At 39.4% G+C, this 22,476-nt stretch overlaps 1 protein-coding gene across 1 annotated transcript; it reads left to right on the top strand.

Moving 5' to 3' along the window:
- The first annotated feature begins 20,729 nt into the window (after positions 1–20,729).
- On the top strand, positions 20,730–21,677 carry LOC123649435 (putative olfactory receptor 2W6). The gene has a single exon (XM_045567574.1). It carries the CDS (start codon positions 20,733–20,735, stop codon positions 21,675–21,677), a length of 945 nt encoding a protein of 314 aa, XP_045423530.1. The 5' UTR covers positions 20,730–20,732.
- The last annotated feature ends 799 nt before the right edge of the window (positions 21,678–22,476 follow it).

The raw sequence follows: 22,476 nt of genomic DNA, 5'->3' as shown, positions 1-22,476 counted from the left end.
GGCCTCTACCTTACATATGGCTGGAAGGAAAGAGACAGCTTTGAGGTCAAACATGACTTTTACATTTCAATTACTCCGTGGCAATGTTCCCAAGCCTTCAACTATGTTGGTGGGATAATCCTCATAATTGTTCTTAGAAGCTCTCAAAATATAGGGCAGATTCTAACACTGCCTTAGCAATTGACGTTGAAGTGGGAACAGAGATACAATATCCTAGGCATGATGACAAATTCTACATAGGGCCCCGTCAACTTAGCAGGTGTCTGTTTTATGAGGATCTCTCCCCCTCTCTCGCTCTCCTCCCCCTCCCCCCTCCCCCCGCCTCCATCCCGCTCCCTTTTTCCTCTCTCCCCACCTCTCTCTCCCAGTTCATTCCTGAACCCTACTGCTCTCATGTCGCAAAGAAAGGGACATGCAGTCCTTTGCATGAGGCATATATCTTTCATAAAAACTTTTAAAGGAAACACTACTTAATGCTTCCTTTCAGTGCAGTTAGACAAAGGACACTTGGGTGCTTGGATAGACAAGTTAGAGGTTGAGGGTGCTATCATAGCTACATAACTGTATGAACTCATTCTGCAAAGAAGAGACCATCAAATGGTGGTTTATTTTATGCAATTTCTCTGTTTCTTTTTATTCCTATTTTTTATTATGGTAAAATAAACACAATATAACATAACATTTAGCCTCTCAACCATTTTAAAGTGTTATAGTTCAGTGGTAAACATTCATATTGTTGTGCCACCATCACCATGCTGTGCCACCATCTCCGGAATCTTTTCACCTTGCAAAACTCGAACTATACCTATTAAATAGTAGCTCTCTGTTCTCTCTTTCCCTCAGACCTTGGCAATCAACATTCTACTTTCCATCTCCATGATTTTGACTACTCTAGATACTTTCTATAAATAGCATCATACAATATTTGTAATTTTGTGATTGGTTTATTTCACTTACATAATGTCCTCAAGATTCATCCACATTGTAGCATATGTCAGAATTTCCTACCATTTTTAAGGCTGAATGATATTATATTGTATGTATATACAACATTTTGCATACACATTCACCTGCCAATTAACACTTGGGTTGCTTCCATGCTTTAGCTCTTGTGAAAAATGCTCCTATGAACATGAGTGTACAAATATCTCTGCCTTTAATTCTTTTGAATATATACCCAAAAGAATTTCTGTATCATATGGTAATTTTATTTTTAATTAATGTTTTCTATAGCAGCTATACCATTTTACATTCCCACCAACAATGCATAAGGGTTCCAATTTTTACACATTTTAGTCAACACATTATTTTCTGGTTTTTTTAATGGTAACCATCTTAATGCATGTGGATTGATATCTCATTGTACTTTTGATTTGCATTTCCCTAAGGATTAATGATGTTGAGTATTTTTCATGTGCTTTTTGTCCATTTATATATCTTCTTTGGAGAAATGTCTATTCAAATCTTTTGCCTACTTTTGAATTGGGTTGTTTGGTTGTTTTAGAAGTTCTCTAAGTATTCTGGATAGTAATCCCTTATCAGATAAATGATTTGCAAATATTTTTTCTCATTCTGTGGGTTGCTTATACTCTGGTAATTAGGGTTTTTTGAAGCACAACTTAAAAATTTTCATAAAGTCCAATTTGTCTTCTTTTCTTTTGTTACTTGGGCTTTTGGTGTCATATTCAAGAAATCTTTGTCAAATCTAATGTTGTGAAGATTTTGCCCTCAGTTTTCTTCTAAGAGTTTAGTAGCTGTGGGTGTTAGCTTTAGGTCATGGATTCATTTGAGTTAATCTCTCAATATGCTATTAAGAAAGACCTGACCTCATTCTTTTGCACGTGGATATCCAGATTTTCTACTAAAATTTGTTGAAAAGACTGCTTTCAACATTGAATGGTCTTGGCGCCCCTGTCAAAAATTATTTGACCAAGTATACAAGGGTTTATTTCTGGACTCTATTCTACTCCATTGGTCTGTCTTTATGTCAGTATCACACTGTTTTGATTACTGTAGCTTTGTAACATACTTTGAAATCAGGTAGTGTGATGCCCCCAGCTTTGTTTTTCTTGCTCAACATTTCTTTGGCTATTATCTGGGTCTTTTGTAATTCCATATGAATTTTTGGATTATTTTTTCTATTTTTGTAAAGAATACCATTGGGGTTTTGATACATTGGGATGGATCTCAGTGAATTTGTAGATCACTATAGACATTCTAACAATGTTAATTCCAATCCATTAATATGAGGTTCTTTCCAATTATCTGTGTCTTTAATTTCCTTTATCAATGTTTTATAATTTTCAGTTTGCAGATCGTTTACCTCTTTGGTTAGGTTTATTCCTAAGTATTTATTTATAATAAGTATTTACTTATAATATTTATTTGCTGTTGTGAATGGAGTTGTTTTTTATATTTCCTTTTTGATATTGTTTATTGTTTATATATAGGAATGTGACTGATTTTTTAATGTTGAATTTGTATTTTGCAACTTTACTGAATCCATTTATTTGGTTTTTGGGTTTTTTTTTGTTTGTTTGTTTTTGAGACAAGAGTCTCACTCTGTCACCACAGTGAGAGTGCAGTGGCATCATCGTAGCTCCCTGCAACCACAAACTCCTGGGCTCGAGCAATCCTCCTGCCTCAACCTCCAGAGTAGCTGGGACTACAGGAACATGCCACCACACCCAGCTAATTCTCTCTCTCTCTGTCTCATATATATATATATATGTATACACACACACACATATATATATATTTTTAGTAGAGACAAGGCTGGTCTCGAACTCCTGAGCTCAAGCGATCCTCCTTCCTCAGCCTCCCAGAGTGCTAGGATGATAGTTGTGAGCACCCCTCCCAGCTCTCCCAGCTCATTTATTAGTTTTTTTTTTTTTTTTTTTTTTGAGACAGAGTCTCGCTTTGTTGCCCGGGCTAGAGTGAGTGCCATGGCGTCAGCCTAGCTCACAGCAACCTCAAACTCCTGGGCTTAAGCGATCCTCCTGCCTCAGCCTCCTAAATAGCTGGGACTACAGGCATGTGCCACCATGCCCGGCTCATTTTTTTTTTCTATATATATTTTTAGTTGGCCAGATAATTTCTTTCTATTTTTAGTAGAGACGGGGTCTCGCTCTTGCTCAGGCTGGTCTTGAACTCCTGACCTCTAGCGATCCACCCGCCTCGGCCTCCCAGAGTGCTAGGATTACAGGTGTGAGCCACCGCGCCTGGCCTCATTTATTAGTTTTAAGATTTTTTTGTTGTTGATGTTGAGTCTTTAGGGTTTTCTTCATGTATGATCATGTCATCTACAAACAGATGATTTCATTTTTTTCTTTCTAGTTTGTATGCCTTTTATTCTCTCTCTCTCTTTTTTTTTGCCTAATTGTAGGATTCCCAGTACTCTGTTGAACAGAGGTAGTGAATGTGGGCACCCCTACCTTATTCCTGATCTTACAGGGAAAGCTTTCAGATCTTAGAGGGGGAGGCAAGAGGGACAGATCCTGAGAAAGAGGGGCAGATTTCCTTTCTAGATTTCAAAACCAGAGTGATTGTTATTAGTTGCAACCTGAACTAAACTTTTAATTGCAGTTCAGGCTCAGTATTTAAATAGGAGCTACATACCTAAGCTTAAGACTTCAATATTCTGAAGGACATTAAAACTAACAGAAGCCACTGCGTATGTCTCATACCAGTTTCTCCATTCTCCCAGCCCTAGGTTTTATTTCGGGTGTGACAAATTCACTTTGTTACTCTCTCCCGCTGAACTGTTATGTCACATATTTATGTGTGGATGCCGGCCCCATCTGTTGGGAGCCAGCTTAGCCTTATGCAAAACGCCATCTTATACAAAGCGCCATCTTAAGCTTACATACTTCTTCTTCCTCCCTCTTGCACAAAGAAAGCGCGCGCAAAGCCTGTAACACCCCTCCCACTCCCTCGTCTCATATCACACCACCACCCTTCCTCCTATCAGCAGCTGCCACGAGTCCTTATTCCTACCCTCCCCCGTTACAGTGCATATAAGCAGCCACCCAGCAATAAAATTTTGGGGCTTGATCAGAATCTTGTCTTGCCCCCATTTTGTGTGTCTCTTGTCTCTTTTCTTTCACCAGCAGCAGGTAGTCCTCCTCGCACCCCTGCATTGTATGCCCCGCTGGTCGGGACACCCATCAGCGTTACACTTTTTCCTTTTAAATATATATATTTCAATTATATATATTTCCTTTTAGAAAACTAACTGGCTGACTAATTAAATATAACCTCGCTTTTGGAAGTTTCTTTGGTTCTGTCACTTCTGTGGAGAATAAATATTTTGTGGATCTTAATTAAAACAATTTCCTAAGGAAGTTGCTTTTACTTTCCATACTTAGAAGCAAAGATTGTGTGAACGAACATTTATGGCCAGACAACATTTTATAACAATTATCATTGTCACCACCTGACAGTGGTACTGCTATTGTCATAACTGTGTGGCATTCCCCAGGGTATTCTGGTTTTCCACATGGAAATCAGTCTGACACAACTAATAGATGGACTTTATCTAAATACTACGCTATCATCTGCTAGAGACTGAATTGTGTTCCCCCAAAGTCATATGTGGAAGCCGTAATCCCCAGTGTGACTGTATCTGGAGATTGGATCTTTAAGAGGTAACTGATGTTGGGTGAGAATCCAGCAGGACTGTGGCCTTATAAGAAGAGGAAGTACCTGTGCTCCTACTCCGCGCGCTCTCTCTCTTGCTCTGTCGTTTTTCTTTCTCTCTCTCTACCACGCAAGGACACAGAGAAAAGGGGGTCTTTTGCAAGCCAGGAATAGAGCCCTCACCAGAAACCAAACCCTGACAGAAACTCGATCTTGGACTTTTTAGCCTCCAGAATTGTGAGAAAATAAATTTCTGTTTTCATGCCACGATGATAATTTCTGACAGCAGCCCAAGCAGACTCATTCATCACCTTCATTACATTCTCTCTCCCTCCCTCATTTATTCTTCTATTTTTTTCATTTCATTTTAATTTTTTTTTTTACTATGCAACATAAAGTCTGGATACACAGCAAATATTTTCATATGTTCCACATTTTGAAGAACTGTTTATCTTACAAATGGGAAGAGTGTGCATGAGTTAGTTTCAAAAAACAAATATTATGAATTTAAGAAAATAATATCCTAATGGTCAAAAAGTATGAATTAAGATTTCAAAAAATGCTATAAATAATGTTATTTTTCTTTATGCTTGAAACAAAAACAAATATGAAAGAAATAGAGTCATTGCTAATTGCAATCATTCTTCTTTAGAAAAATGAGTTCAAGAATAGCATTTCAGCGCCATATTGTCAAGCAGTTGGGAATGAGCACTTGGCATTTGGGTACGTGTTTAGTTCTTTAGATTCATAAGTATTACAACACAATATTTGGAATTAACTTGAAAATGTTTACAGTCATGGAAAATTCTTGAGGATCAGAAAAAGTATCACTAGATAACAGGAGCAAATATTATGCAAAATTTCAAAAGGGACAAGGCAGAATCCTGGGATTAAATATTTATGATATTTGGTAATAAACCCTGGGGAAACCTAGAGAAGATTACTAAATAGTTTGTAAGTATTTTGAGAAAGTGTGATCAGTAGTAGCAAATGTTAATGTTAATTCTAACCTGACATGAAAAACAGCATGCTTTGGAGGTGAGGTTTGGGATGTTGGTTGGGGTGGGTACTGTGTACGTGGGTGGAATCGCTGGTACAGGGGGATGAGCGCGCTGTTTGTATCAAGAGTAAACGTCTCTGAATCCGTGTTCCGCCAGCCAGAGGCACAGTGACCATGAGGATTTAGGGCAAGAAATGTCAGCACCTTGAGTCTCAGACCTTTTGCACAAAAATGCAAGAAATAAGGTTCACTTCTCTGAGTTTGAAGAAGATTAAATGCCCTAAAAGCATGCATAGAAATAGAAGGCATGCTGAAATTGATTTCTCCATTCTAAAAATGATTTCCTTTGTAAATAATAAACAAACAAAAAACCAAAGCAAAACCACCGCAGCACACAAGAATCAGTGTGGAAAGGGCAGAAGTTTTGTTCCTGCGGTCAAAATGCCGCTTCCTGCGTTTTTACGGCTGTCAAGCCCCGTGCGGTTTAGTTCCCTTCCAACTGAGCCTTCACTTCCTCATCTCTAGACCTAGCACTGTTACGGTTTACACATTATTTGCACTTAATAAATTGTGCTAAATAAATGGGAAACATATGTAGTAAATGTAGAGGAAATTGAAGCACAAAAAGATTAAGAAAACTGCAAGAGAAAGCAGAGCTGCACCGTGATAAAGCCAGAGTCCACACTCAGGCCCCCATGAAACCCGACCCTTTAATTCCACTGCCACTAAAAGAAAGGCCAGTCTACAGTGATGCAAAACTGGCAGGAGCAGCTAATCTACATGGTCCCAAAGGTCAGGAAACCGATTCTGAATAAAAAAGATAACACTTAAATAGAATTTTGCTTTAAAATTCAATTGCTCCATTAGAGCATGGGAGAAACTTGGTGGGGAAATTGCACATGTGATAAAATTCTGAAAGTTTTCTTTGATCACGTACTTAAAACAGAGAAATGGAGAAATTATGAGAAAATCTAGTGAATGGGCTTCATTAATGGGAATATAGTCCAGATTATGAAAATCCACAGAAACTGTGCATTCTATACTGCCAAACCAGGTCTGGGTTTTTGTTTGTTTTTTGTTTAGACAACATTTGTAAATTGAATTATTTATTTGTTTATTATTGTCCCCAGACAACTCTTATTGGTTTCATTCTGCATCCTCTTTGGGGAGCTGACCCATAGCTTTTTTTCTTTTTTCTTTCTTTCTTTCTTTTTAAAATAAATTTAAGGGATACAAGTTCAGTTTTGTTACATGGATATATTGTATAGGGTAAAATCTGGGCTTTCAGTGCAACCATCACCCAAATAATATGCATTGTACCCATTAAGCAATTTCTCATCCCCCCTCCCTCCAGCCTTCCTGAGTCTCCAGTGTCTATTATTCCACACTCTACGTCCATGCGTCCATGCGTACACATTCTTTAGCTCCCACTTACAAATGAGAACATGCAGTATTTGACTTTGTTTCTGAGTTATAAAATTGGATTTTAAATTGAAACACGGGAGTGCTTGTGAGGGAGATTGAGTTGGAGTCTGGAGACATGCACAATCTCTTTGAAGGATTTGCTGGTATTGGCAGAGCTACTGTTACACAGAAATAATATCATTCCTACAATGGTTCACATTTAGAAGAGAGGGAAATATACTCTGAAATTTTTTCAGTAGGAACAATACATCAAAAAACTATTGAGGGGTCAATTTTGAATACGTATAAGTTACTTTTTTCCCCAAGAATTTTCTCTGTACCATACACCACTGGAATAAATTTGGTTTTGGTTGGGTCACCAACTTTGGGGGATAGCACAAAAAGAAGAATTCTTCATGAAACTTGAGAATGAGTTAAATGCCCCAACAATGGATTCTGTTGTTGCCATAACACCAGACTTATTATTATTAATATCGCTGAGCTCATCCTGTTTTTATAGGCACACAACTTAATCCATGCTTCATGCTAACCTGCCTGAGTAATCTTCAGAAATTGCAATCCTGATTTTGCCATTCCGTTATTTTAAAGCTCATGGGGACTCTCCAAACACAAACATGTGACACCCAGATCCATCTCTGACTTGGCCCCTATGGTATCCCATGCTTCCTCCCTCACCACCTTCATCCTCTCCGTCACTTGCTCCAACTGCATTTAAAAAGTGCACACTAGTTTCAGACAGACAGGAGGAGTAGGTTTTGAGATCTACTGCACAGCGATAATATTATATATTTCAAAATAACTAAGAGGGTAAATGTCAAATGTCTCACTATAAAAAATGATAGGTAAGTGAGGTGCTGAATATCTTAATTAGCTTGATTTAATCATGCCACATTGTATAAATATAGCAAAACATTGTATAATTGTACCCCATAAATGTATATGATTATAATTTCTTAATCAAATATAATAGTAATAATAAATAAATAAAGAATGACTAAAATGAAAGGAAAAGCACACGTTCTAACCTAGTTCCTTTGCACATGGTATTTTCTTTCTCTTCCTCTCACAGTAACTTGCTAGAGTCCTACTTATCCTGTAATGCCTGGACTAAGTATCGTTTCCTCTGTGGAACTTTCCATGATCACCCCATCTTTGTTCTCATACTCTGCATTGTGTTCTTCCATCATTATCGGCATTTTCTGGCCTTCCTTTCTGTCTTGTGAACATTTTAGTAGTTTGATCTACATTTAAGTTCTCCTTGCCTTACCAGCACCTAGGCTGTCCTATAGAAGCTAGTTAATAAATGCATAAATGAATAGCTGGATTCAAGGCTTACTGATCAAAATATCTAATTTGCTTCCCTAATGTCAATCAAATTCCACCCGCAGCTATTGTCCCACGTAAATGCTCATGCTAGGCTATCCTGTCTACTTCTTTAAAGCTCACTACAGTCATTGCTGCCTCAACTCATTCGCAAATATTTCTTTCACCTGTCATACAAACTTCTTCATATTTCTTTTCCTCAGTTCTACCCAATGCTCTAGACTTGGTTCAAATTTGATTTTTTTCTTAAGCCATTTGTCTTTACTGTCAGGCAAGATGACAGACACTTTATGTTCTGTTGTCTTGATGTTTTTATACAATACCCAGGACAATGCTTGATGCCCACTGGAGGCTCAATATATGCTTGGATGACTACTGTTTTTGCTCTCTCCTCTTTGGCTGCTGACTTTTCCTTTGCCATTGACTTCTAAAAATATATCTATTTTTTCAGTCCTAATCTATTCCTTGACCTGAAAGCTACTGTGGCAAAGGTGGGAAGGGGGTCATAATTATTTATGATTATTCACCTTAATGCATTTATTTGGGGTCCTGTGTTTTTACCTCCCATTACCTAAAATAGCCCACCCTCATTGGGCAAGTGAGAGACTCTCCTTCGTGAACCTGGAAATTCGTGGGAAGAGAAACGAGTATTAGCACATGCGCCCAAGCCTAACCTGGCCCTTCCACTCATTTTACCTTGAGGTTGAAGAAGGAAGAGGTGTGGAGAGGTGAGGAGCCAGCGCTGGGAATGTTGAAACCTAGGTTGTGAAGATGCAGATTCTCTTTGGAGGGTCTGGGATTTAATGGAAAAAGGGCAGGACTAACCTGAATTCAGCCAAGAGGGAGAGAACTGGCTGACATAGGAGGGGCCTCCTGAGGTTTCTTCTTTTGGATCCTCTGAGACCTGAGCTACTTCATGTAGATAATTAGTTCAGGGGATAAATTCGTAGAAAGGAACAGTCCTGCTCCTTCTAATTTATTGTCTTTAGAGTGATATTTGCCCTGGAGAATACGACTGACTGCGCTGAAGGCAAGACTCTGAGATGGTAAAATTGTTGTAGGACAGGATTGAGACAGTCTCTGGCCACATCATGTTTCCATGGGCTCCTATCAAAGAATGTGCAGAGGGATGGAATGATGTCTACCATGGGGAATTTTTGTTTAAAAATTTTATGGTTAATTACACATGAAACAGTATGCTTTAAACATAAGCACATCACTTTGGTTAAAAACTGAGATCTTCTTTAGATGCATAGATATTTATTTTCTTGCCATGGGGTCAAATTTATGGAATCTTTATGAAATACTGTGTTTCACAATAGTGTTTTCCTTGGACTGTATTTTTTCCACACTATAACGCTTCTATTTTGTTCCAGTCTTCCAATGTTGCTATTATCACCACCTGTCACAGAACTTCAGAGAAATTAAGTTTCTTCTCTGTTTTCAGCTTTGTTTTTGAACAACTTAATGACGGCAATGATTTTTCGCCACTGTGGAGGGCTGGCGATGGGCTGATACAAGCACATCTTGGAGAGAGAACTGTCACAAAGTTTTTGTAGTTGAGCCTCAGCCCACTTCTAAAAATTCTCCGCTAAACTCCCTCTATACTCACCCTATTTCATTGCAAGGTGACCCAGATTTGACTCACAAAAGAGGCCATTCTTTTCCCATGGCCTGCAGGTCTGCACCACCTTGATAGCATGCTTTGGATCAAGCTCAGTTGGTTGTTTCTGGAGACTGCAAAGGTTTTAAATTTTACATATAGAGGAGTCTAGGCTGCTAGGGGAGTATCACTTATGACAGCTTTAGGCAAGATAGAGTGAGAAAAATAGCAGAGGTTACAAACAGGTTGCTTGAAGGAGATAAAAGAAACAAAAGAAAGCTGTTAATAAAATATGTCATCTTGACAGTGAAGAAGGAATCGTTGCAACAAAAGAATATTTATTTACTTTTATTATTTTCAGCAGTCTGCTGAATTTGCCAAGTCTCTTTAATTATGGACTTCCTTAGGGTCAATATGTAGTTTTTGTAGTATCATAACTCCTCTGTATCCTTAAAATATTAATGTCCCTTGAAAGCAATATTGTATGTTTCAAAATGGAATGTAAGCTGCTTCTAGAAGTATTAAAATGCAAGTTTCTGCCCTGTGTAGATTGCAAGCTGTATACAGGCATTAATTTATTTAGATTTTAAAATTATCAGGAGAGAAAATATTTTGCTCCATTTAAAAAATATTTTATAGGTTACCTGTTTTTTTAAAAAATTTTCCCTAGCTTTATAAAGATGTAATTGACAAATAAATATTGCACATATTTAAGGTGTACAATGTGATGTTTTGACATATGTATACATTGTGAGTGATTACCGTAATCAAGCTAATTAACATATCCATCGCCTTGCAGAGTTACCTTTGTTTTGGTAGTGAGAACACTTAAGATCTACCCTCTTAGCAAATTTCAAGTATATGATAAAATATTATTAATTATAGTCACCATGCTGTACAATAGATCTCCAGAACTTATTCATCCTCCATAACTAAAACTCTGTACTTTTTGACCAACACCTCCTCATTTCTCCCATCCCCTGTCCTGGCAACCACCATTCTACTCTGCTTCCGTGAGTTTGGCTTTTTTATGTTCCACATATGAATGAGACCACGCAGGATTTGTCTTTCTGTGTCTGGCTTACTTCACTTAGCATAATGCCTCCAGGTTTATCCTTGTAGTTGCAAATGACAAGACTTCCTTCATTTTTAAGGCTGAATGATATTCCATTACTTGTATCTCTATATCACCTTTCTTTATCCATTCATCTGTGAAAAGACAGATGAATGGCTAGTTTGTTCCACATCTTAGCTATTGCAAATAATATTGCAATGACATGGGAGTGCAGATATCTATTCAAGATCCTGCTCTCATTTCCTTTAGATATATACTCAAAGTGAGATCACGGGATCATAAGACAGTTCTATTTTTAATTTTTTGATGAAGTGCCACACTGTTTTCTAAAATGTCTGTACTAATTTACATTCACATCAATAGCGTACAAGAGTTCTGTTTTCTCCACATCATCCCAAACACTTCTTATCTTCTGTCTTTTTGATAATAATTCTTTTCTAACAGGTGTAAGTGAAGTGATATTTCACTGTGGTTTTTATTTGCATTCCCCTGATGATTAGTGATGCTGACCACCTTTTCATATAGCTGTTAGCCATTTCTATGTCTATTTTTGAGAAATAACCAGGTTCTTTGCCCATTTTTTAATTAGATGGTTCCTTGCTATTGATTTATGAGTCCCTTTTATATTTTGGATATTAGCCCCTTATCAGATATATGGTCCGCAAATATTTTCTCCCTATCTATAGGTTGTCTTTTCACTCTGTTGACTGTTTTCTTTGCTGCATAGAAGCTTTTTAGTTTGATGCAATCCCACTTGTTTATTTTTGCTTTTGTTGCCTCTGCTTTTGCGGTCATATCCAAAAAATCATTGCCAAGACCAATGTCAAGAAGATTTTTCCTTGTGTTTTCTTATATTAGTTTTACAGTTTCAAGTCTTTTGATTAAGACTTTGTTCTATGTTTAGTTGGCATTTGTATAGGGTGTGAAATAAGGGTCTACATTTATTGTTTTCAGGTGGATACCCAGTTTTCCCAACACCATTTATTGAAGAGACTATGTTTTTTTCATTGTGTGTTCTTGGCATCCTTGTTGAAGAGCTATTGACCATAGATGGGTGAAATTATTTCTGGCTATTGATTCTGTTCTATTCATCTTTTTATGGCAATACCATTATATTTTGATTACTGTAACTGTAGCTGGGACTACAGGCATGTGCCACCATGCCTGGCTAATTTTTTCTGTGTAGTTTTAGTTGTCCAGCTAATTTCTTTCTATTTTTAGTAGAGATGGGGTCTCGCTCTTGCTCAGGCTGGGCTTGAACTCCTGACCTTAAACTGTCCTCCTGCCTTGGCCTGCCAGAGTGCTAGGATTACAGGAGTGAGCCACCCCTCCTGGCCTTATACTTTCAAATTTATTTTTGTTTGATTGCATTTTTAATTTGGTGATCAAGTGTTCTATTATATAGAAATGTAATTGATTTTTAATATTTATCTTTTAATCATCAATGTTATTGAACTTACTAATTAGGAATATTCTTTGTACATTTTTTGAGCTTTTCTTCATAGACAATCATTTCATAGGCAAAAAGGGACAGTTTTATTTTTTCCTTTCCAATATTTCTGCCTTTTATTTCTTTATTTCTTTTTTGTTTGTTTTGCCTATTTTACTGGCTAGAACTTCCAGAACTCTGTTGAATAAGAGTGGTGAGAACAGACATCTTTGTTCCCAATTTCAGAGAAAAAACATTATCTTTCACCATTAAGTATAATGTTATCTGTAGGTATTTTGTAGATGCTCTTTATCCAGTTGAGAAAGTTCCCTTTATTATTAGTTTGTTGAGAGTATTTAGCATGAATGGATGTTCAATTTTGTCAATTTTTTCTTCATAGATTAATATGATCCTGCAATTTTTCTTCTTGCCTATTAATTTGGTGGATTATATTGTTTGATTTTTGAACATTTAGCTAGACTTTCATCCCTCTAATTAACTCATGGATTATTTATAAATGTGTTGTATAATTCTTTCATGTTTGGTGATTTTCATGTTTGATGATTTTCATCTTATGGTCAGAAAACATACTCAGCATAATTTTAATTCTTTTAAATTTGTTGAGATTTGTTTTATTTATTTTTCCTTTCTGTTTCTTATTTTCTCATTTGTTTATTTATATATTTTTTTAAAATCCGTCCAGTTTAGAAGAATGAGGTTCGTTTTGCTCCATCATGGGATGTACTCTGTGGGCTCTTGAAAAGAATGTTTCTTCTATTGCTGGGCGGAGTGTTCTATAAATGTTGATTAGATCCTTTTGGTTGATTGCATCATTGTGTTCTCCTATACCCTTGATGATTATATGTGTAATTATTCTATAAATTGTTGAGAGAGAAGTGTTGAAGTCTCCAACTGTAATTGTGGATTTGTCTATTTCTTCTTTCAATTCTATCAGTTTTTGTTTTATATAGTTGTTTTTCTGATGTTTTTAGGATTGCTATGCCTTCTTGGTGGAGTGACCCTTTTATTAGTATTGTTCCTTTCTATTTTCTGATAATTTTCTTTGCTATGAGGTCTATTTTATCTGATATTAATACAGTTACTCCTCTTTCTTTTGACTCATGTTTGTATTACATATATATTTCCATCTTTTTACCTCAACCTTCCTATATAGTTATATTGGAAGTGAGTTTATTTTAGGTAGCATATAGTGGAGTAAGGCTATGGTTTTTTAACTGCTGCTTTTAAAATCATTTTAAACTTACAGAAAAGTGGCCAGAATAGTAAAGAAACTCCCATATACTCTTCATCCTGATTCTCTAATTTTAATATTTTATTGCATTTGTCTTATTCTCTTTCTCACTTTCCACACTATATACATATTCATTTTGAGAAACAATTTGTTAGGCCGGGCACGGTGGCTCACGCCAGTAATCCTAGCACTCTGGGAGGCCGAGGCGGGTGGATCGCTCGAGGTCAGGAGTTCAAGACCAGCCTCAGCAAGAGTGAGACCCTGTCTCTACTAAAAAAATAGAAAGAAATTATCTGGCCAACTAAAATATATATATATAGAAAAAATTAGCCAGGCATGGTGGCGCATGCCTGTAGTCCCACCGGGGAGGCTGAGGCAGTAGGATCACTTGAGCCCAGGAGTTTGAGGTTGCTGTGAGCTAGGCTGATGCCATGGCACTCACTCTAGCCCAGGCAACAGAGTGAGACTCTGTCTCAAAAAAAAAAAAAAGAGAAACAATTTGTTAAGTTGCAGAAATGTTGCTTCATTAACCCTTAATATTTTATTATGTTTCTCTGTAGTAAAGACAACCTTCTACATTCTACAGCCAACTATCATAATTGTGAAATTAACACTGGTACAATTCTACCACCTGGTCCACAGACCATATTCTCATTTCCCAATTGTCCCAATAGAGGATCCCTTTTAGCATTATACGTTATGTTTAGTTGTAATATCTCTTTAGTCTCCTTCAATCTGGACCAGTTCCTTAATGGAAATTTGCATTTGTGTGTGTTTCCTCGCGATTGCACTGAGGTTCTGCACTTTTGGTTGCTATACTACAGAGTGATGCTGTGTTTTCCACGTGCTTCACACAAGAGAACATGACGTCTATTTGCCCCAATACTGGTGACGTTAATGTTTAGCTCTTGGATTACAAGTGTTTTCACTGTAAAGTTAATAAGTGTTTTGAACTCACTGCATAAAAAGTAACTAATAAGTATTTTGTAGAGAGAAACTTTAAGATCATGTCAATACATTGTTCTCCACCAGACTTTCACACATTAGTGTCAGCATCCATTGATGACTATTGCTTACATTACATACTAATTCAGTGGTTTCCAAATGATTTTCTGATTCATTAGAAAATGGATTTTCTAATTCTACCTCTTCTACATTTATTAGTTGGCATGCTACTATAAGATAAAGCTTTCCATTTTCTCCCATTTATTCACTTTTAACATTTATATTAATATACATTCAGTGTTTTCTATTTTATTCAATGAGTTATAATCTATTACTCTTTATTTTGATCTCAAATTTTAATTTTCACTAGCAGAACTAATTCCATCTGATTCCTGTGTCCAGATAATGGGTCTGTTGCTCTCTCCTCATCATCTCTGCTCTACCCTGAATCCATAGCTATTTATCCCAAGAACTTCTTTTTACTGGAGAAAGGATTTAGAAACCAAAGAATGGGTGTTGGGTGTGGCCACTGCTGGGTGTGGTTACTGCTTTTAGATGTTCTCAGCAAAGAGCTAGTAAACATACATGCACATATACACATTTATACATCTATATATCAATCTCTGTGTATATTTTATTAAAAACAAACTTTTTTTTTAGAGGCAGAATCTTGCTCTGTTGCTCAGGCTGTAGTGCAGTTGCATATAGCTCAGTGCAACCTCAAACTCCTGGGCTCCAGTGATCCTCCCAACCTCAGCCTCCCAAGTAGCTAGGAGTATAAGCACGTGCCACCATGCCTGGACAGTTTTTTTAGTTTTAATAGAGACAGGGTCTTGCTATGTTGCCGAGGCTGGTCTGGAACTCCTGGCCTCAAGAAATCCTCCCACCCTGGCCTCCCAAAGTGCTAGGATTACAGGCGTGAAGTCACTGCACCCAGCTGCTGTGTATATTTTAAAGTCATGAATATATACTAATATTTCCAATAACAATTCAATATGACAGACTGTAGTTTAGTCTTCCCCTTTCTTTATATGAAATCCCCCTTTCCAATAGTGAAAAACTAGGCTCCCAGTAACCTCAATATATTTATTTATTTGCTTGGTCCCTCAGTATGTAACTTCTCTCTGGCAACATGTGCCATGTCTGTGGCCCCGGTCACATTGCTTGTGCCCCTCCAGATGCTGTCTCACACTGTGTTCTTGAAGACATGCTGGCTGAGTCCCTAGCTAACCCTAGCAAGCATACCCAACGAGCGCCTGGCCCTGATCCTGGCCTCAGGGAGCCAGGAGCCAATATTTTAGGAGTTCATATGGAGCTAGAAAATATATAGGGAATGGTTTCTTAAAACATCAGAAACAATATTCATGAAGGAAACCATTAATAAATTGGATTATGTTAAAATTAAGCACAATTAATACATCAAAAGATAACATTAAAATCAGGGAAAAGCAAAACCAAGATTGGAAAAAAGTGTTTGTATTGCACTTACATACAAATTCACAAATCCAACACAAATTTTAGAAAGATGAAGAAGTTTAGCAATATTTGTTATCTGAGTAAAGAATATAGGCTTATTGCCATTCTCAGGGTGGTTAATTGTATGTTAAAAAGCTTTACATAAGTCCTGAAATAGAAAAAGATAATTTAAGAATAAGGGAATTAGGCATATGAACATCAATTCACATCCTTCCTCTGCTGCAGACGTTGTTGTGAACCTATTAATAACAGACTTCACTCCTCTGGTAAAGGGAAATGCTAAAGAAACTAATGCTAACAGAGAAAAGTTGTCATGTTAGGGTCCAAATGCAAAAATTCTCTCCAGTTTTAGAAAGACCTACCTATTTTCAGAATTCTAGAAAAGACAGAATCCTATGCAGCAAAAAAAGCTTTTAGTCTTTGAAAAAAGGATTTAAAATTGTAATTTGCAGCTTTAAAAATCATAGTTTGAATCTATTTACTAATTATCATCCACCTCAATAGATATCAGCTCCATTTTATTTCATTTAATGTAATGGAAGGAGTGTGAGATAAGGTGGGCTGAGAGAGCGAGCTCTTGTTTCGGCAGCCACTAGCCATTAGCTATTGGACCTTGGGTGAGTCACAGTGTAGTTAGAAATGAATTTCTTCATATGTAAAAATAGATGTTAAAAGTTATCTTTCTCAAACTGTGAGATTGTATTTTTTAATCAATAACTGTGAACAGCTGAGATCCAGGAAAAATGGATATATTCTATTTTCTGCTACTTCTCAAGAGATTCCTGTTTTGACTTAATGCAAGTGGTAGCACTAATGCCAATTTAAAAAGCTAAATAAAACCTTGCAATCAAATTATTTCTGGCAGCTGTATGGAAGGCTGACATTCTTATCTTGCATTTCCCTTGCTGCAGGGGCAGGGGGCGTCTTCTGTAGGAGGTGAGACTAGACAGCCTTGGCCCTGGGAAGACACAGGCACAGTGAACATGTGACCAGCCACTTGGACTGGACTGGACTGGCTGCTCACCAGCCTCCCGACGTGGCACTACGCAAGTAGGAGGTAAAGACACGTGGGGTGAGGGAGAGGGAAGAAGTGAAGTTTCTCTTGGCTTCTCGACGTGGCAATGACAGACCCTGGAGGTTCCTGTATCTGTGTCCCCCTTGCCCATTCTCTCCCATGTTGGGAGGTGCAGATTCAACTCTTTGGGGGTGCTTGCCTCCCAGCCCCTTCATGATTTTAATTTTGTGAGTCCAGAACAAAATGCAGAAATTTATCTACTTGTGTTTTGATATACAACCCGGAATTAATTCTCTCTTCAAGAAAGCCTGAGCCTCCATCTTGGGGACTTTCCGTGTTGTATCCCTGGTGAGTTCTGCCTTTGTGTGTGGGGACCTGGGACAGTCTCTAGATGACACCAGGCCCTGAGGTCTCAGCTCTGTAACAGGGCGATGCCAGTTTACCTCAGGACCCCAGGCTCTTCCACATTCCCAAGGTGCCGGGTATTAAAGTTATCTTCCTGTCTACTTAGTGTGAACCAATAAAATGACTTTGTCTGTAGTCTCAAAAGTCTTAGAACTAAGTGTGCTTCCCTTTATCCCTGGGGGGTCCTGCCATCTCCTTAACCCTAAGGTACCTGTATATATAGGTGTGAGATAAAACATGTTGATCTGAAAGGTGGCACTATGTCATATTGCCCACTTAATTGCAAAGATATGCCACCTTTGGTCATTCCACAGTTAATCATTTATCTTCCAAACTCTGCTATTTGAAAGTACATTAACATTTCAATGGGGCAGACATTATTTTTGTACTCAATCTCCTATCAGAATTTTCACTGGAATTTCCTCTGGAAGACCCAGAAACTAAAAGGGACCGGAATTACCTGCCTTGTCCCTGAGAAAACTCCTGGTTGACCTCTGGAATTGAAGTAAGGGGGACTGACAGATGCTTAGGTCTTCTACTTTCCGGGAAGAACAACGGGGAGTGGGGATTTTAATGTGAGATTTATCGTAGCAATGAGTCTTACATCTGTATAATTAGTCCCTTGTATGTGGATATATAATTATCTCTGACAGTTTCTGTTACAGTTGATATTTATTAGGGCACCAGAGTAAGGGGTTTCTCAATGCCAACTGCAATTTGGAACCCCATTTTGGAACAGAAACAATCGAAGGCACCAAATTTTAACCAAGTGAATCTGAGAGATTAGAAGTAACTATGTTCTGTCTCCCCATTCCCAGCTGGGCCCGTCCAAGGGCATCTTCTGAGCCTGGATGCACAGCAATAAGCCAATCTTTTTAATCTTGTGAATAAAATGATAGTCAACTTGAACAGAAGACCTCTGTGTCACTCTGTTTTGGCATTGTGGCAAATCAAGTATGGCAAACCTTCTCTGGGTATTTGAGAATGATCACAAGCTTCTCTCTGGAACTGCTCATAATCATGGGTCTATTGTTAGGCCTGTGGGTGCAGGCTCATGGGTGCAGTAGTGAGTGATCAGCTTTGAGCAACGACAGCCTTAAGTGGGTGAGACGTAGACGGCAACAGGGGAGGGAAGTGGGGTGAGTGGAGCTTTGAGCTCACAGCTGGGACAGGCACTGTGAACTGATACGCAGCTGCACTATTCTTTCGACTCCGCTGTCATTGAGATTGTCCATCTCCAACTGGAGATTCTAATGCTTGGCCTGTTGACCTTGGGGGGCTGTTCCGAGGGTGGCCCCAAACTGTAGGTATAAAGGCTCTGCAAGAAGCTCAATGTGCTGTAAAAATAAAAAGGATGCTGATTGTAGGATGTGCTGTAAACCTGACCCAGACAAAAACAGCTCTACTACTTGGTGTTGTTAAATTCTGTTCAGCAAGCATAGAGAGCCATTCTACAGATTCTCCTCTATGGACTGGTGCAGTTTTGGGTATGACCTTTGGCCAGAGAGTTGGTCCAATTTCAGACCCTAGGGACAAGGTTTTCAAAATTGCCACCTAAACTACCAAAAGTATTTGGGCATCTTCAAAAGCTCTATCCCTTGCAATTTCATGGTTCTGAACTAAAGATATGAGCTAAAATCATGAAAAAACAGGTGTTAGAAGTGATTATTAGAAGTGATTACAAGAGCTTCTGAGTATTTGTCACAAGGCTTAGCACTGGGACTTTTTAGATTGAAAGAATAAAGCATTGTGGAAAAAAATTAGCTTTGAACGAATAGATGACTGCAAAGTAAATTTTCCATTTTGGTTAAGGAATCAGGCCCTAAGTCATAAACATTGATGGACAATTTGTGTAGCTTGTGATTGCTACTCTTAAGGTCTCTTGAACTTGGGTTAAAACTTATGATGGGTCTGCAGATATAGAAGTTCAAGTTGTTCTTCATGACCAACATCTGCAAAATGTTGCATGTGGGTCTCCCGCGTGAGCACGTGGGCAGGCTACATTCTTTGGCCTTGGCTGGCTACTGTGATAGTTCCTCGTGCTCGTTCACCCCTTCGTAGGGCTTTGCTGAGGGTCCTGTGCCTGGACCAGCGAACAGAAACTTACAGAATTCCCTACTGCAGCACTGGCTGGATAGAGTTCATAATTTCTCCACTGTCAGGATGACAGGTGGTGACAGCAGCTGAGTGGAGACACACGTCCTTTAATGTTTCTGTGCTCTCATTCCCACTGCTTCCTTTTTGTGTGTTGCCCAGATGTCATTTGCTACTATCACGGTGGATATAAGCCTAGGTGGACATTGGCACTACAAGACAAAGTGTCCATCAGAGCCCTGGCATAGACTGTGGAAACTGGGAACAGCTGAAAGTGCTCACGGCATATACCTAATGTCACTGGTCACATAGGCATGTGAGGTCTGGGTGGGGACTCAGACAGGACCCAGCCTCTTTTCCATCTTGCACAGGAAAAGCCAAGATATAGGGAGGTAAACTGGATTGCAGGTTAGGCGTTTGCAGACCTACCTCTTATAGAGACAGAATCAAGTCTATCATCTCAACCCTTCTTGCAGGGTCAAAAATTATTGTGTTTCATCTTAATAAAATTACATGCCATTAAGGAGTTGCCTGATATGTACATGCATGGATTCTCTGAGTATCATCCATGATTTCATCCTTCATGCCTCTGCATATACTCCTTCCTCTTCTTGAAACGTATATTGCTCAATCTGCCACGTGTCAAATTCTTGCTTATTATTTGGAACACAACCCAAACCAATTCTCAGGTCTATCAATCTCCCTTAATACAAACTCTCCTCCCTGATAGTTGGGAGTAATTTGTATAACACTCAGCCTTTCAACAAATCTTCTTTTAAAGAACTTTCTCCCTTCTTTGTCATTATTTACATACATTATTTACCAAGGAAGGCAACTCCACAGTAATTTATCCTCTATCTTCCAGGGGCAGCAGGCAGGAGACTTTGCGTGTAATAGGCATTGGTAAGTGTATACTAAAAAAGCAAAGAAAGGGCAAATGACACTCTTAACCTCACATATCTATAAAAGGAAACTGGAGAGCCCCTGGATAATCTCTATGTGCCCTCTTATCCAATTCTTTCGTTGTTTTTCTGTAACAGCTGGTGAAGATTATGGGAAGGGACAATGACAGCTACCTGCAGGCTTTCATCCTGGTGGGCTTTTCCGACCGACCGCGACTGGAGATAATTCTCTTTGCTTTCGTCTTGGCCTTCTACATCCTGACCTTGGTGGGAAACGCTGCCATCATCCTCCTGTCGATCATGGACGCCAGACTCCACACGCCCATGTACTTCTTCCTTGGGAACCTGTCCTTCCTGGACCTCTGCTTCACAACAAGCATTGTCCCTCAGCTGCTGTGGAACCTTTGGGGCCCGGAGAAGACCATCACCTACCACGGCTGTGTGGCCCAACTCTACATCTACATGGTGTTGGGCTCCACGGAGTGCGTCCTCCTGGCTGTCATGTCCTATGACCGCTATGTGGCCGTCTGCCGGCCCCTGCACTACACCGTGGTCATGCACCCACGCCTCTGCCTGCAGCTGGTGACCGTGGCCTGGTGCTGTGGCTTCCTAAACTCCTTTGTCATGTGTCCTCAGACGATGCAACTCTCCCGGTGTGGGCGTCACCGGGTGGAGCACTTCCTGTGTGAGATGCCTGCCCTCATCGCCATGTCCTGTGAAGACACCATGCTGGTGCAGGCGTTCGCCTTTGTCCTGGGGGTTGCCCTCCTCCTGGTGCCCCTCTCCCTTATCCTCCTCTCCTATGGCATGATCACTGTCACCGTGCTGAGGATCAGGTCAGCAGCAGGGCGCAAGAAGGCCTTCAACACCTGCTCTTCTCACCTAACGGTGGTCTCCCTCTTCTACGGCACCATCATCTACATGTACCTGCAGCCAGCGAACAGCTACTCCCAAGACCAGGGGAAGTTCCTCACTCTCTTCTACACCATCGTCACGCCCAGTGTCAACCCCCTCATTTACACTCTGAGGAACAAGAATGTGAAGGGAGCAATGAAGAAACTTCTGGGGTGGGAGAAGGGGGCTGGGGAAGCCTAAGTGAGGGGAACATTTTCCCAGTAGACGCTTTGCTGGAGTTACTCTCTTACATGTGTCTGCATCGCGTGGAGAACTAATACTCGAAGAGTAGAAGGAAAGCAGGCAGGCAAGATGCTTCTGAGTTTGCCCCTGTCCTCCGCCCCTGGATGTGGACAACTTTCCTCCTGTTTGGAGTATCTGCTTTAGGATACCTCTGCGGTATCCTGCACGTTCCTCATCGTTTCCTGTCCTTTACCCACAAGCTCAGGGGACCTATAGAAACAGTTCAACCACACAAAGGCACAGGGCAGTCTGCCGACCGTGTCACGAATGTCAAATAAAAACTAAGACAACACGAGTGGCCTTTCCTCAAAGCTCCCTTATTTATGACAGCGGTAGCTTTTCAGAGACGGAGGAGTCAACACCAGTAAAATCATAATGCTCTTTCCTGGGCATAGGTTGGTTTTCCATGAGTGGGGAGTGTTCTTTGAGTTTCTTTTTGAAAAGGAAGAGTTTTCTCAGAGTCGTTTGCACTTTCTCCTTAACCTCTTCTCGTAGCCAGCATGCTTGTAAGAGAGCTGACTAGGGTCAGGCACGCCAGCCCTGGAAAGAAGGGAGCAAATGGCACACATCTGGGAAGAGATAATAACTCTGTTCCCGGCAGCTGTAGGCAGACCCCAAAAAGAGCTGTCTTGTATTCAGATTTCCACTCCTCCCAAAATAATTGTGATGGCTACTCTTACAAAATCAGTGCATCTTGGAAATGGAAGTTACTAAGCAGTATTTCCAAAACCTGATTGTGTATCAGAATACTTAAGAC

Source organism: Lemur catta, chromosome 13, assembly GCF_020740605.2.
Source record: "Lemur catta isolate mLemCat1 chromosome 13, mLemCat1.pri, whole genome shotgun sequence".
In the NCBI taxonomy this organism is placed as follows: domain Eukaryota; kingdom Metazoa; phylum Chordata; class Mammalia; order Primates; family Lemuridae; genus Lemur; species Lemur catta.
This window is presented reverse-complemented; position numbering and strand designations above follow the sequence as displayed.